Here is a 15,797-nt window from a genome sequence, read left to right as displayed (position 1 = left end):
TTTAAAATTCTATAAGGGAAACCATCTGGTTTAAAGAGAGCATTTTATGGGCTAATCCAGAAGTTCCAATGAAATTATGTGCAAGAAATCTGAGAATTTCAGTATAAGAGGCAACAAGACTAGGAGGGAAAGAATGGTTTAACACACCTTATAGGAGTATGCAGCATACATTGGACAAGATTGAACAACCTTAAAAAAAAAAGAAACCTTACTTTCTGACCTAGAAAGGAGCCAGGTCATGTCAATTAGCTCCCAGTAGTCTTTCTTCTGGAAACTACTGAACATATTTTTGAGAATAGATCCCTGCAAGTGAAGAGCTAAGCTAAATGGAGCTTTCAGATATCCTCTGAGTTAGCTTGCTGAGACTCACCTGCAGAGATATTGTGGGAAGAATCCTGTTGCTCAGATCACAAAGCAGCAGAAGCTTTACAACTACCAGCATTACTGATTTCTGTCCTTAGATTATCTGTACATCATGGATACCATCTCTGTCAGATGATAAGATTATGGATAGCAACACTGCTCTTTATTTCCCACTCAAGGAGTTTCAGGTGCTTCCAGCAGTTATTTCCAAAGACTACATTCAAAGAGCACAGAATTTATTTGAAAATATTTGTACTTGTAGGTGTTGCAGGAAGGCGGACCCCTTCCAGGGCCTGAAACTGGGCTCTTGTCTAACACTCGGAAATGAATTGTCCAAGGAAACACATGTGCTGACAAAGCAAGAGATTTTATTGGGAAAGGGCATCCGGATGGAGAGCAGTAGGGTAAGGAACCCAGGAGAACTGCTTTACCGCGTGGCTCGCAGTTTCGGATTTTATGGTGATGGGATTAATTTCCAGGTGGTCTTCTAATTCAGACTCTTCTAATTCAGAGTCTTTCCTGGTGGCGTACACATTGCTCAGCCAAGATGGATGTTAGCGAGAGGGATTCTGGGAAGTGGACAGACACGCAGTGTCTCCTTTCGACCTTTCCCGAACTCACCACCACAGGCTTATTAGTTCTGTATTTCTTATCAGGATCTCCTGTCATAAAACAACTCATGCAAATGGTTATTATGGTGCCTGGCCAGGGTGGGTGGTTTCAATCAGTGTGCTTCAAACCTTTTTCTTTTTTTTTTTTTGCTAATGTTCCTATCTTGGTGAATGCACATTTATTTTTTTTACACTGAATTTTTTTCTTGGAATAATGTAATAAAATTTGTGAGTCTCGAACACTATGAATATGCACTGAAATTTACTTAGTGTATTATTTATTCATCTGCAGGAGAAGTCTTCATTACACAATGTTTATTATTAAAAATAAGATTACTTTAGGACCACCAATGTGTTCTAGCCATTAATTTTGTCATGGCCTCTTTAACCTCCTTGTTTCTGAGACTGTAGATGAGGGGGTTCAACATGGGGATTATGACTGTGTAGAACACAGACACCACTTTGTTTTGTTCGGCTGAGTAGCTGGACTTGGGCATCACATAAATGAATGTGATGGTCCCATAGAACAGAGTAACTGCTGTGAGGTGAGACGTGCAGGTGGAGAAGGCTTTGCGCCGCCCCTCAGTGGAACGCATCTTCAGGATTGAGAAAAGGATGTAGATGTAAGAGAGAGCAATGATAAACACAGTGGCTACAATAATTGAGCCAGAAGAGATGGCTGGAATTATTTCAGAAGTAAAATCATGAGAACAAGAAAGTTTCAAAAGTGGTGAATAATCACAGAAAAAGTGATTGACTTTATTTGATCCACAAAAGGACAGGCTTAACAAACAGCCAGTGAATGTCCAAGCATTCACACACCCACCTAGATAGGAAGCCCCCACTAAGAGAATGAAGATTCTGGGGGACATGTGGGTGGAGTAGAGCAGGGGCAAGCAGATGGCCGCATAGCGGTCATAGGCCATGGCAGCCAGCAGGAAGCACTCAGCTGTCCCAAATGTGACCACAGAACAGAGCTGAGCAACACAACCAGCAACTTGGATAGAAGTTCCTTTCCTGAGGAAGCCCATGAGCATGACAGGTGTGACTGATGAGGAGTACCCAATGTCCACAAATGCCAAATGGCAGAGGAAAAGGTACATTGGGGTGTGAAGCTGAGGGCTGCTTCTGATTAACATGATTATGCTGATATTACCCATTAAGGTAACCAGATAGATTCCCAAAAACACAATAAATAAAATGGCACAAACTGTAGTATTCTCCGCTAACCCCAAAATAATGAACTCTGTCACAGTTGTATAGTTTCCAGTCCCCATCTATACTGAGAATGGTGCCCACTGAAAGAAAAACAAGTGGATATTAGAAGAAAATACTATACTCTGCATACTTAGTTTTACAATAGCTATATAAGAAAGTACCAACATATATACTCACGTGTAAATATTTGGGGGAAATGTTTTCACACATGATATCTTGCATAAAACTTGAAAATATAGATATTCATTGATATAAGGCCAGGAATACTCAGAAAAATCTGTTTTTTTAACTTAACACATTCAAGTCACATTTGCATTGTGTAGTTGGTTTAGGTGGTCCACGAGGAATAGATTCACGTGAGCACATCCTAGAGATGGCCACCAGACACTATCAGAGACCCAATAACTATATCTTCTAAGCCAAAGACATGATGAAAGGGAGTAGAAATGCTGGAATGGGCCAGGACCCATGGAAAAGAACAACTGTTCAAAATATATGAGGTATCACTTCTTGTATGAAAGAGGATGAGCAACTGAATTTAAACAGGTATCACAGTTTTCAAGCACAACAAATATACAGGAAGTTTGGACAGAGGCAGGATGTAGAACAAGGTGCTCAAACCATGATCAAATCAACCTGGAGAGACTGAGCTTTGGAAAAGGAGATGGTATCATGTCAGGATCAAGTTATCTGATTCATGATAGTGAGTCAATCCAGGTAAAGGGAACCAGACACATTGATCAGGTTACTCCAGAAAGATTCCACAAGTGCCTGAGACTTTGCATAACCTGGGGAAATGGCTGTTAGCAAAAAGGTTCCAGCTTCCTACTTCCCACAGGTACCTAGCCCCATGTGAATAGCACCTGTCTGTGAAAAATCACATCTTTAGGTCAGCTTCTAGGAAACTCTTTCCCTTATCAACTTGTTTGAGAAAAAAAAAAAAATGAAAAAGCAAGAAAAGCATGAGAGCTTTCTCACCATCACAGAATGCTAAGCTTCAAAATGCAGCCCCATCCATTCCATCTCTCTCATTTTATAAAGTTAGAAACTGAGATCTAAAGAAGTTGGGTAACTAATTTTAGGTTAAATGTCTTTCTTACAACTGAGCTGAAGTCAAATTTCATTCCTGGAGCCTTCTAACTCATTACCACATTGATAAAACACAAAATAAAATATTTTCTATACTTTCTAAAGAAGAACATAGAATATCAGAAAGTAATGTTCAAAATTCTCCAAGCCAGGCTTCAGCAATATGTGAACCGTGAACTTCCAGTTGTTCAAGCTGGTTTTAGAAAAGGCAGAGGAGCCAGAGACCAAATTGCCAACATCTGCTGGATCATCGAAAAAGCAAGAGTTCCAGAAAAACATCTATTTCTGCTTTATTGACTATGCCAAAGCCTTTGACTATGTGGATCACAATAAACTGTGGGAAATTCTGAAAGAGATGGGAATACCAGACCACCTGATCTGCTTCTTGAGAAATCTGTATGCAGGTCAGGAAGCAACAGTTAGAACTGGACATGGAACAACAGACTGGTTCCAAATAGGAAAAGGAGTACGTCAACACTGTATATTGTCACCCTGTTTATTTAACTTCTATGCAGAGTACATCATGAGAAATGCTGGGCTGGAAGAAGCACAAGCTGGATTCAAGATTGCCGGGAGAAATATCAGTAACCTCAGGTATGTAGATGACACCACCCTTATGGCAGAAAGTGAAGAGGAACTCAAAAGCCTCTTGATGAAAGTGAAAGTGGAGAGTGAAAAAGTTGTCTTAAAACTCAACATTCAGAAAACGAAGATCATGGCATCCGGTCCCATCACTTCACGGGAAATAGATGGGGAAACAGTGGAAACAGTGTCAGACTTCTTTTTTTCAGGTTCCCAAATCACTGCAGATGGTGATTGCAGCCATGAAATTAAAAGACGCTTACTCCTTGGAAGAAAAGTTATGACCAACCTAGATAGCATATTGAAAACAGAGACATTACTTTGCCAACAAAGGTCCGTCTAGTCAAGGCTATGGTTTTTCCTGTGGTCATGTATGGATGTGAGAGTTGGACATGAAGAAAGCTGAGCACTGAAGAATTGATGCTTTTGAACTGTGGTGGTGGAGAAGACTCTTGAGAGTCCCTTGGCCTGCAAGGAGATCCAACCAGTCCATTCTGAAGGAGATCAGCCCTGGGATTTCTTTGGAAGGACTGATAGTAAAGCTGAAACTCCAGTACTTTGGCCACCTCATACAAAGAGTTGACTCATTGGAAAAGACTCTGATGCTGGGAGGGATTGGGGGCAGGAGGAGAAGGGGACAACATAGGATGAGATGGCTGGATGGCATCACTGACTCAATGGACGTGAGTCTGAGTGAACTCCGGGAGTTGGTGATGGACAGGGAGGCCTGGCATGCTGTGATTCATGGGGTCACAAAGAGTCAGACACAACTGAGCGACTGAACTGAACTGAACTGAACTGATATTTGGTTCATTTATATGTTCAAAAAGTTTTTCAATTACATTAATACATTAATAATATAGGTAATATCTTTAATCTTAAAAGGATGACTTTGAAATCTAGTAATTCATATAAATAAATGGCTACAAGGTAATGGCAACTCTGTGAGGCAGATGATATATGTACTCAGTGCCCCGATACAGAAAATTGATGTGGTCATGTGTTCAACTGGACTATTAGGGGTCCTTGGTAGGTAAGAAATCAAATTTAACTAGAATTTCTTTTGGAGAGCAATAAAAGAGATAGGTATGACATTTGAGGGTAGATGCAAGTAGAGAGTGAAACCACCATTATTTAAGCAGAGCATTTAAGATGAATGAGTACATGAGATGGGCAAAGCCAACAAAAAAATGTCAGGCCCCCAGGGAAATGCTTTCATTATTCTACTAAAGAGAATGAGCTAGAAAGACAGGAAATGGTGATAGTTACAGTTTGAGATGCTTAAATGAGATCAAAAGCTGCAGTTATCGGCAAATGACACTGTCTAGTAAATCTGACAATGGAGTGACTGGATACAGTAGGGAGAAAAAGAAGATCTTTGGAGGGAAAATCAAGAAACTAAGGGGCCATAATGTTCAAAGGATCTTCTCTATGAAGATATTAAAATTACAATTCTTGTCCATCAGGAATTGTGACAGGGATACCATTAAGAGAGATAGGGCAAGCCAAAGCCAAAAACTTTCCAAGGATGAGGAAACATAATGCTAGTTAGTAGGTGATTGCAAAAAGGTGGAGGAGGATAAGGAGGATTGGTTATAGAGGCTGATGATGTAAACTCAACTATAAGCGTTTGTAGTCCAAAGAGAAACAATGCCTGTAAGTGCCAGTGGAGGAGAAGGAATACCAGCCTCTACCAGGCCCAGGGGTATTAAGAGTAAGAGAAAAAGCATATGTCTCTTGAGAAGACTGTAAAGAAAAAAAAAAATGTCCTCAGGATTAGCAAAGCATTAATGCCTATAGAAAAGAAGAGTGAAGAGAGTGGAATGCTCTAAAGAGATACACATGAGATTTTGTTGATAATCGTTAAGTATAAGAAACATAGGAAAAAGGCTACAGGAGTTAAAGAGAGGTGGAAGCAGGACCTCTTCATTCAAGAGAAAATAAGGAGACTTAAAAATAACCTTTCTTAACTCCAGTAGAATGGAGTTAATGTTCAAAGACCAAGTAAAGAAGATAATTTGAAAAAATAATGGATAGATATTATTATGTTGTGTTTAACTGCTGAATGAACAAAAAAGGTAATGAAGGCTACTCCCAAAACTGTGGAGGAGGGGTAATAGGGAAAATCAGAGCCTATTTAGAATGTCAGTGATGGCATGGACCAAAGCATTGTAAAGATATGCCATGAGCTTTGCAGCCATATAGGCCTGGAATCAGATTCTAGCTTTACCAAATTGTCTATGAAATCTTAGACAATTTTTATAAGTTTTCAACCCTTCATTATTTATTTGTTTCTTTAAAAAGTACTTCACATGATTCTTGTGTTAAATAAGATGATGTATATAATAATACAAAGTACTGCTCATAGAAATAAGTGGACTTAAGAAAGGATTATTTGCTTGAAGTAACCCACATCTTAAGCTCTAATACAAAAATGAAAAACAAATATTATTGTATCAATAGAAAAGGAAAATTATTACCTGCAGATGTTTGTACCTCAATGATAAGGACAAACGTCAAAAACTCATTGTAAAGCAAGGCTATATTTATGAGATTCGGGGGCTTTGGGGATGTAATCCCTTGAGTACATTACTTGTTTGTGAAAATTCCACTGGAAATCTATCAGGACAGAGAAAATTTCAGGTATACCTGCTCATGTAAATATGTGTCATCTCAAGAATATCTACAAACACTTTTTGTCTGTTCATTAGAGTTTTCAAAGTGAAAACTTTTGATGCATTTCTAAACTAATTCTAACTGTATTGGAACATGCAAGAAGAAACAAAGATACAGTGTAGGAGATGTAATTTCAACTCAAAACAGAAATCCTTCTGGGAAAAATAAGTGCTTGTGTATGCATGTGGTGGGGGAGGGGTTGGCTATGGCTAGGCAGTGAATATCAAACTAATATGAAAAGAAGGGACTCAGAATTCTCATGGTACTTGGTTTAAAATAGTTAATATAACTTGTGATCACCTAAAATAAAGTGCCCACTTAAGGCAAGTCTTTTGATGATATAATACCCTAGACAGAATGAAGAGTTTCAGAAATTCACTTACAGTGGTGTTGGATCATCTCTTCTAATCACTCCAGAAACCTCACAGAGAATTACAGATTCATATTTGTTAATCCTTTGCCTAAATAATGGAGTGAAACCAAGAGCTATCAATGACTAAGCTGTAATTCCTAGAGCAAACATTGATTCTGTCAGTTGATATATTACAACAACTGAGTTCAACATCTCTGTAGATATATAATGAGGAATTTAAACTTTGATCAGAAAATAATAGAAACGAGGATATACCTGAGGGTTTTGATGACTCAAATTACCCTGAACCTCTGACTCTCCTGGAGAGTTTGCCAGCCAAAGAAGCTCCTCTTTGCCTGTATGATGAGGCTGCTCCTAACTTGTTTGAGGACACTTCAATGACTTCACCTGAGGAAGTTACCTTTCAAGGTAAATAAAAACTCCTTATCCCTCATCCTTAGTTGTTTCTTTTTCTTTTTTTCTGAAGCTCCCAACATACTCAGGAGACATTAAGTCAAAGCTGAGAATATAAGATTTACATATCAAAGAGTTTTAATATTTTCCAAATTTATTTCATACTAGTGTATAGGAATGGTATAAAGGTACCAAACTGAGGGAAGAATATCCTATTAGAGTATTTGAATTTATAATGTACAGTTGACCCTTACAAAGCAGGGGTTAGGAGCACTGATTTTCCATGCAGTAGAAAAATCCATTTTTAATTTATAGTTGACCTACCTATATGAGGTTGGGTTCCTTAATTCTGCAGTTCTGGATTCAACCAACCATAAGTCATGTGGTATTATAGTATTTAAAATTGGAAAAAATCTGTGTATAAATGAACTTCCACAATTCAAACCTGGGTTCTTCAAAGGTCCACTATAGTTGTTTGCTTAGTTAGTTAACTAGAACCTAAACTGAAGGATTCCCTGAGTAAGGTGAATTTGGAAGCCAGAAAAAATTGCCTGGTATATGCAGAAGTAATCAAATGTTTGGAAAGATATGGAAAGGTGACCTGAGTGTATCATATGCAGCCCATATGCCTTCCAAGAAGAGTTGAGAAACATCTTCTACCCCACGACACTGAGGAATTCATTGGTGAAGGAACATAATTATTTTTAAGAAGAAATGAAACAGCTATTGTCTGTAGCCCAAAGATGTGGGTGCATTCATGTCAAGTCACTTCAGTCATCTCTGACCCTTTGCAACCTTATGGACTGCAGCCTGCCAGGCTCCTCTGTCCATGGGGATTCTCCAGGCAAGAATACTGGAGTGGGTTGCCATGCCCTCCTCCAGGGAATCTTTCTGACCCAGGGATCAAACCTACATCTCTTATGTCTCCTGCATTAGCAACAGATTCTTCACCACTAGTGTCACCTGGGAAGCCCAGAGATGTGGGTGGGAGATATCAAATGAGAAATAAGATCAAATTTTGAATACCATATTATAAATAATTGCCTTATCAAAATTGGTGTGGTGCTCCAAACACATGTATATGGTTGCTGCCACTCTGATAAGGCAATTATTTATAATTTGGTATCCAAAACATCTGGGATCTTCAGGGGTAGCTAATTAAGCATGGCATTCTTAAAATCACGGATAGAGAGCCCACCCACTAATGTTTCAGGCCCCAGAATTCCATTGCAGTTCACCAATCAGAGAGGGTGCTTATAGGAATCTTGTTGTAAGTAGAATTTTGACCTATTTTCATCTCATTGTGGGCCCAATATCACCCTGATTTATTATACATAAATAACTGAAATACACCTAGGCAACAACTGTCAGAATCTCCCCCCACCCCATTTAGTTTTCCAATCCCTGGAAAAAGGCTATTTCACTGCAAGATCCAAGTGGAGACTCCTGAAATCTACTTCTCCCAGCCAATATGGTAAGTCAAAGGAACATTTCTTTCTTCTGGGAAATAAGAGATAAATACATCCATCAAAGATGCAGTGTAAGACCCTGGAAGTATTGCTGAGGCAGCAAGATCCAGTTTCTGGGGCAGCAGGGTGGTGTCTTTCATGTCCAGCGTGCAGCAGTGGTTGCACTTACAATACATGCCGAGGTCCTAATGTTGAGCAGCAACTCTGGAGGGGTGCTCACTTGCTCAATTCCTTGCAGGGGTTTGGGGCATAGCTTTCACCCGGATACTTCTGTCTTCCTGGTGGCTCTTGATCTGCTGAAAATATAGGGAGTCTATTTTTGTTGCTTACAATTGAAAATTTTCACTGGTTCATATGCATACACTATTAGCATTATTTTTGTAAGTTAGAAATGCATGAGAAGAGCAGCAGTATTGCTCACTGGAACAACAAAATTGATGAGAGCTTTTATTTAGATGGCATTCATTGAAATAACGTGGCTCAGACGGTAAAAAGTCTGCAAGGCAGGAGACTTGGATTTGATCCCTGGGTGGAGAAGATCCCCCAGAGAAGGAAATGGCTACCCAATCTGGTATTCTTGCCTGGAGAATTCCATGGACAGAGGACCCTGGTGGGCTATAACTGAGCAACTAACATTTTCACACTTTCATTGAAATAGCACTATTACATATGTAAATATGATAATATAAATGAATATAATATAATGTAGATGACATCAGAATAGTGTTAAGGAGAAAGATCTAAACTCTGGGCTCAGATTACTTGTTTCAAATCCCATCTCAGCCACTCACTTGCTTTGTAACCTTGGCCAAGTTACTTAACTCTAAATACTCATGTTTCTCATCTATGTAATGAAGATAGTAGAACTGTTAGATATTAAGTGAGATAATATCTGTAAAAGGCTTAGAATAGTGTCTAACACGCGGCATGTGCTTAGTCACTCAGTCGTGTCTGACTCTTTGCAACCCTGTGGACTGTAGCCCACCAGGCTCCTCAGTCCGTGGGGATTCTCCAGGCAAGAATACTGGAGTGGGTTGCCGTGCTCTCCTCCAGGGGATCTTTCCAACCCAGAGATCAAACACAGGTCTCCTGCATTGCAGGAGGATCCTTTACCATCTTAGTCACCAGGGAAGCCCAAGAATACTAGAGTGGGTAGCCTCTCCTTCTCCAGGGGATCTTCCCAACCCAGGAATCAAAACAGGGTCTCCTGCATTGCAGGTGGATTCTTTACCAGCTGAGCTACCAGGGAAGCCCAACATATGGCAAGTACTCATAAATATCAGATACCATTAATATCATGAAAACAGTAACACAAGAAACTTTTAATTAGTTTTAGCCTCTCAACAACCCACTGAGAAGCACTGGTATAATCCCCACTTGACAGATGAGGAAATAGAAGCATAGGAAGGTTAAGTAATTTGCCTAAGATCATATGATTAGTAAGGGGATGAGTTTGGACTCCAACCCTGAGTAGTATGGTTCCAGAATTTTCACTCTTAGTCACAAAATTATAATTAATTTACTACTGCTACTACTACCTGCTACTCTTATTTTTGGTTATCATTGTTATTCAGTCCTACTAACAGCTGACTCTGAAACCATGGCTGACATCATATTACGGTCATAAACAAATATATTTTCAAGCTCATTAGAGCAATGACTTACTTTAGATGTGAAAGTTGTTTTCCTAAAACCAGATTTGGGTTTGGATTAGTCAACTCAGAGTAAATGGTTTTAATGACTCCTTGGGGAGCAGAGCAGCCTTCCCTCATAGACAATTTTAGAGACCATGGCGAGTCTGAAGATTAGTCCAGGGATTCACATCTATATCTGGAACTGAAGCTGAGTTGCAAAATTGAAGACTAGCCCCAGAAGACTCATAGGTGAGACACAATCTCTGCCTCCCCAGTAAACACATCTGCAAGTCATGCCTCATCCCCAGATAATGGGGGCATGTCATTACTCTTACCCCCAGAGTACAGGGGATGTCATTAATTCTTAAATATATATATGTATATGTATGTATGTATTCAAACAGAAATATAAATACTAGAGAAATACCCCTTCTTCCCCTTTGGGGACTGAAACTACCTAACTTTTTGAAATTTAACAAAACTGGCATTTTAAATAAAATTTCTAAAATCTCTACTAATCACTTTGCCGATGACTGGTGAGTACTGTCTGAATCTGTAGTTTGCCCCACCACTGAGAAGGCTACTGGTCAGGTTTCATTCGAGGGTCAACAGGCTTCAAAACAATCTCCTAGATGAGTCATATTCTGAGCTAAAGTGTGTTATAGAGTATGTTGACAAAGTAAGTTTGAAGCTTTACAAATTAAGTACTTGGGGGAGAACCATCCAAACAAATAATAATGCAATAATAAGTGCAAAAGCAACATGAAGTATGTGCAAAGAAATGAATTAAAAAGTTTCAAGTTGGACATAAGTACCTGAACAGAAGCAAAAAAGACCTTTTTATTCAGATATATGCATTTGTTAATAAGTTAAAATAAATCAGAAAATAGAAGGGAGAAAGTTATAGAATCTACTATGTAACAATAGCTTTGAAACATGAATAAATTAATTAATGCTATAGTTATAGGTATTCCGTTGGTCAATAAAGTACATTTTTCATACAAAGTCTTATTGAAATGAGCAAGACAAAAAGGATGTGAGGGTTCAGTCTAGCAATAGATGTTTTAAAATCTCTTTGAATGTCTTTGTGGGAGGAGGACACACCTAGAGTATCAGTCAAATATCAACATCTTATTACCTTATCATTCATTCATTCATCTTTATTCCTTTTATCATTATGCTTTAAATTGTATGACGTCAACAGTACCCCATGCCTGTTATATTTTAATATCTTAATTATATCAAACCATAATGTATACCAGAATTCCTTCCACTGAACACTTTCATAAGCCACCCTTTTATCAGGACATTTTTATTCTTCAAAAATCAATTGCTAAAATTAGGCTCAAATGTAAGGTATGGTATTATCAGAATGTATGCCTACAGCATAATTCAAGGGAGGGGGTGAGAGAAAGAGGACTTGATAATGTTTGTGGTGAGATTACAAGGAGGAAATATAGCATTATGTTGATTGCACACACTAACAATGTGAGAGTTGTGTTTGCAGAACTAACACCAAAAATGTGCTGAAAGCAATCTGTTTACATCTAATCTCAGTCTCTCTGATTACTCATTATTTTCCTCAATTTCTGCTATTTTCTTATTTTTCCCTCCAGATGAAAAAAAAATTCATAAACAAACAAAATAACTGGAGAAATTCTGTGCACTAGACTGAAGCACCTCCTCTCTGAGTTCTAGAAAATCAAGAACATCAAAGGTCCCTCTTGTGTTTTTCTTAGCATTGAATGACATCATTCTTGCCTGGAAACAGGAGACAATCCTGATTACTCCAATTAGACTGGAATTTATCTTGCCCCTTGCACATTTTAGTCTATGCCCCTTGCACATTCCTTGCACAGGCTGTCATTCTCTCAGGGCACTGCACAGTCTCATCTTGCAGAGAATAACTATTATCATGATGGATTCCTTTATACAGATTCATTTCTTACGTGTTCCACTCAACAGGGTTCATTGTCTCCTAACCAGAGTATCATATGGCCAATCCATGTCCATCAATTGCCTTGTGAGCTATGTGATCATGGTGTCTAAAGAAGTCCGGAATAATCTTCTGGCCTAGGCTTACCTGAGTTCAAGGACATACACAATAGTAGCCTCTCTGCTACACTTTGCTGACTAGACCATCATCCATTTCTTTTCTTACACAACCCTGACTCAAGCTGTTAGCTGTTAGAGATTTTGCTCAAAGGAGAACAGTTGTTGTTTTTTTTTAATTTGCTGTTGTTGTTTAGTCACTAGGTTGTATCCAACTCTTTCGTGACCCCATGGATTATAACCCACCAGGCTCCTTTGCCCATGGGATTTCCCAGGCAAGGATGCTGGAGGGGTTGCCATTTCCTTTTCTAGGGGATCATCTTGACCCAGGGATCGAATCCACATCTCCTGCAATGACAGGTGAATTCTTTACCACTGATTTTTAAAATTATATTTATGTAAATATCACTGATACTATTGGGATTGTCTTCATCTCCCAGATATTTAAGGTTTTAGTCCCAAGGATTCTACCCTCTGAAGGTTTTTTTTTTTTTTAAGCTACATCTTCTACCTCTCATTCCTATCCAATTTTCTCTCTAATATTCCAAAACAAACTGGTTCAAGTCTTATCTCTACTTGGAGCAGATAACCAAGGCCATAGGCATGTTTTCCAATTGAGGTGCTAGAGAAGACTCTTGTGAGTCCCTTGGACAGCAAGGAGATCAAACCAGTCCATCCTAAATGAAATCAGCCCTGACTGATTTCACTGGAAGGACTGATACTGAAGCTGAAGCTCCAATACTTTGGCCACCTGAAGTGAGGAGAAGAGACGCTGATGTTGGGAAAGATCAAAGGCAGGAGGAGAATGAGATGAAAGAGGATGAGATCGTTGGATGGCATCACCAACTCAATGGACATGAGTTTGAGCAAACTCTGGAAAATAGTGGACAGGGAAGCCTGGTGTGCTGCAGTCCATGGGGTTGCTAAGAGTTGGACACGACTGAGCTACTGAACAACAACAATAACAATAAACATGCTGAACCCTCCCTAACACACCTCAAGGCAATCCAAGGAAAGGAATTTCCCAGAAACAGCACCAAAGGAAAAGACTGCTGTATGTGCATCAAAGGAAAGCAGGACTTGCTATTAACAATTAAGCTGAACTGGGGTCCAATCTGCTTGGTATCACCTGGCCTTGGACACTGAGATAACATGTTTGAATACAAAAATAATTATCAAATTCAGAAAACCAAGATGTTTTACATAACACAAGAGTAATAGTCCATATGAGACAATAAGCTTATTGGTTCTTTATCTACTGGTTTCTCAAATTAAAAATTTCTTCATGCCATTCCTTTTTTCTCTCTTACACTCTGTGGGGCCCATGAGTGATAAATACAAAAGGTATTCATTTCTCAAACCACAAAATACACCTTGTTAATTTTGATCATCTGTAGTAAGTGCCAAAACATTTGAGTTACTTTCATCCATGAGCTTTTCTATCTAAAGGAAAATATATATCAAGTAAATTGTAATTTCCAAGTTCTGCTTAAATCATGTTCTTGGAAAATCATTTTTTGTTATAGTACATTATTGAGCAAATCATGGATCAGTATGTTGATATCATATCAGTCATTCATCTCAGTCTCAGACAAATACAAAGCAATCAAACATTTGAATTGCAATATCTCCAGTGTAATCACAGCCCAGAGTATCTCTTTTCTCAGTCATAAAAAGAAGAGACTTTCCTCAATCTAGATAGATAAACTATTTTATGGGAAGTCATAGATCACAAATGCACAGATAGTAAATACAGGAGGGCAAATGCCTTTCTTTTTTCTGAAGGTTGAATTTGTTCACTCAAATGCTAACACCAGCCTTTCTTCTAGGCCTGTTTAAATTTTGGTCATACCTGGAGAAAATTAAAAGTGGACATTCTTAGTTTCTTCACTTATTCCACACTGTATTAATATGGGAACATTTCATCAAGGGAAATATAAATGTGTAATAAAACTTCAAACCAAATGCAAGCAGAACATCAGCTCCTCTAGGGCAGACATGGTAATTCGGAGCACCCACTAACTCACAGTTCAGCAAAAGAATCATCAGGTTCATACGGGTTCCTGACTGGTTGAACAAAGTATCAGTGGTTTTGACACTGACACTTTAAAAGTTAACTTACCAAGATTCTTTCACACCTACAGAAGGCTCCTTCTCAAAGTGTGTCCCAAGCTGAAAGCATGAAAAAACATGTGCCCTTTCCTTTAACACAAGTCCTTCCTAAAAACTGGAATTAAACTCATGACCCAGCGAATCCTTAAAGAGACTCTTCTCTTCTTTAGAACCTCACTGGTGACCATCTGATGCTCCCAGACTTAGAACTTCTGTTTCCCAGTTTTGCTGAGCAATACAGCAGAGTGTAAATTCTGACTCAAAAGGACCACAGTCAGTTCTCCTCAGCTCTGTAAGACCTACAGAATCAGTCTCTCCTGATCTTTTCCCTGATAGGCATTCTACCAGGTGACGTGCACAGTGTCATCTGCTTTATGCAAGGATAGAATTTAGGAGGTCTGGTTGACTTTCCCCTCAGATATTCCATCCCTACAATTGGCTAATTATGAAAAGAAAATTCCATCAGAAAATCAATTCTCAGAAAATTCCATTGATTATCATCTGAACTGGGACTAGACATGAAATGTGATCAATGGCAGTAGTTTAGCTGACCCTCTGCTTCTGTCCCTTACTCCAGCTCTCTAAGTCACTATTCAAGGTAGATGTGCATAGATGTCCCATTGCTTATTGTCAGGGTAAGCTGGTTGTGATCAAATATGGCATTTGATCATGGACTTCTTCAATTAGCAAATCAAACTTACATACTGTAGATAGTCTAGAAATTCTTGCCTTTAAACCAGAATGAAAAGTTATAGATTTACCTGCTGCCAGGACAAAACTGACCAGGAGAGGCTACTAGCACCATGCCACCGGGTCTGACATGAACACACTTCTGTACCCGCTTCCTCCTCTTTGATGTGAGTCAATGGACTTGGAAAATGCTGAGGGATGGAAAACATAGGTTCTAATTGGAGAATGCTCTCACCTTAGCCCTGCCTTGCTTCGAATACTGAGGGGGCAATGTTCTTTGCAGCAGTACTTCAAGGGCTGTATTAAATCACTGCAATTAATGACCTAGAGTATCAGGTTCTAATGTCTTTTTCCCTCGTGGCCATGAGGAAAGACCAGATACAGTAAAACACTGACCTGGCTATTGTCCCAATTTCGCTCCAGAGCAGAATGGGGAAGGGAGGAAAAAGGGGAAGGAAGCCTATGGGGCCATTAAACATTTAGTCACTGACCTGATTTTGAATGGGCTTCCCTGGTGGTTCAGACAGTAAAGAAT

General features: G+C 39.1%; 1 protein-coding gene across 1 annotated transcript; it reads right to left on the bottom strand.

Annotated features, from left to right (window-relative positions):
- Positions 1-583: 583 nt before the first annotated feature.
- On the bottom strand, positions 584-2,312 carry LOC133260943 (olfactory receptor 5P3-like). The gene is made up of 2 exons (XM_061439569.1): positions 1,340-2,312; positions 584-625 (listed from the first exon to the last, which is right to left on the bottom strand). Exons 1-2 carry the CDS (start codon positions 2,249-2,251, stop codon positions 584-586), a joined length of 954 nt encoding a protein of 317 aa, XP_061295553.1. The 5' UTR covers positions 2,252-2,312.
- Positions 2,313-15,797: the final 13,485 nt, after the last annotated feature.

This window comes from Bos javanicus, chromosome 15, assembly GCF_032452875.1.
Source record: "Bos javanicus breed banteng chromosome 15, ARS-OSU_banteng_1.0, whole genome shotgun sequence".
Lineage (NCBI taxonomy): Eukaryota > Metazoa > Chordata > Mammalia > Artiodactyla > Bovidae > Bos > Bos javanicus.
Note: the sequence above shows the minus strand (reverse complement) of the source record. Positions and strands in the feature narration are given on the sequence as shown.

Excerpts from the sequence above, each read along its gene's own strand:
- LOC133260943 (XM_061439569.1), bottom strand. The coding sequence starts at position 2,251 with ATGGGGACTGGAAACTATACAACTGTGACAGAGTTCATTATTTTGGGG. Across the intron at positions 626-1,339 it reads AAGAGGCCATGACAAAATTA|CTACAAGTACAAATATTTTC; the intron begins ATGGCTAGAACA and ends TTCCTGCAACAC.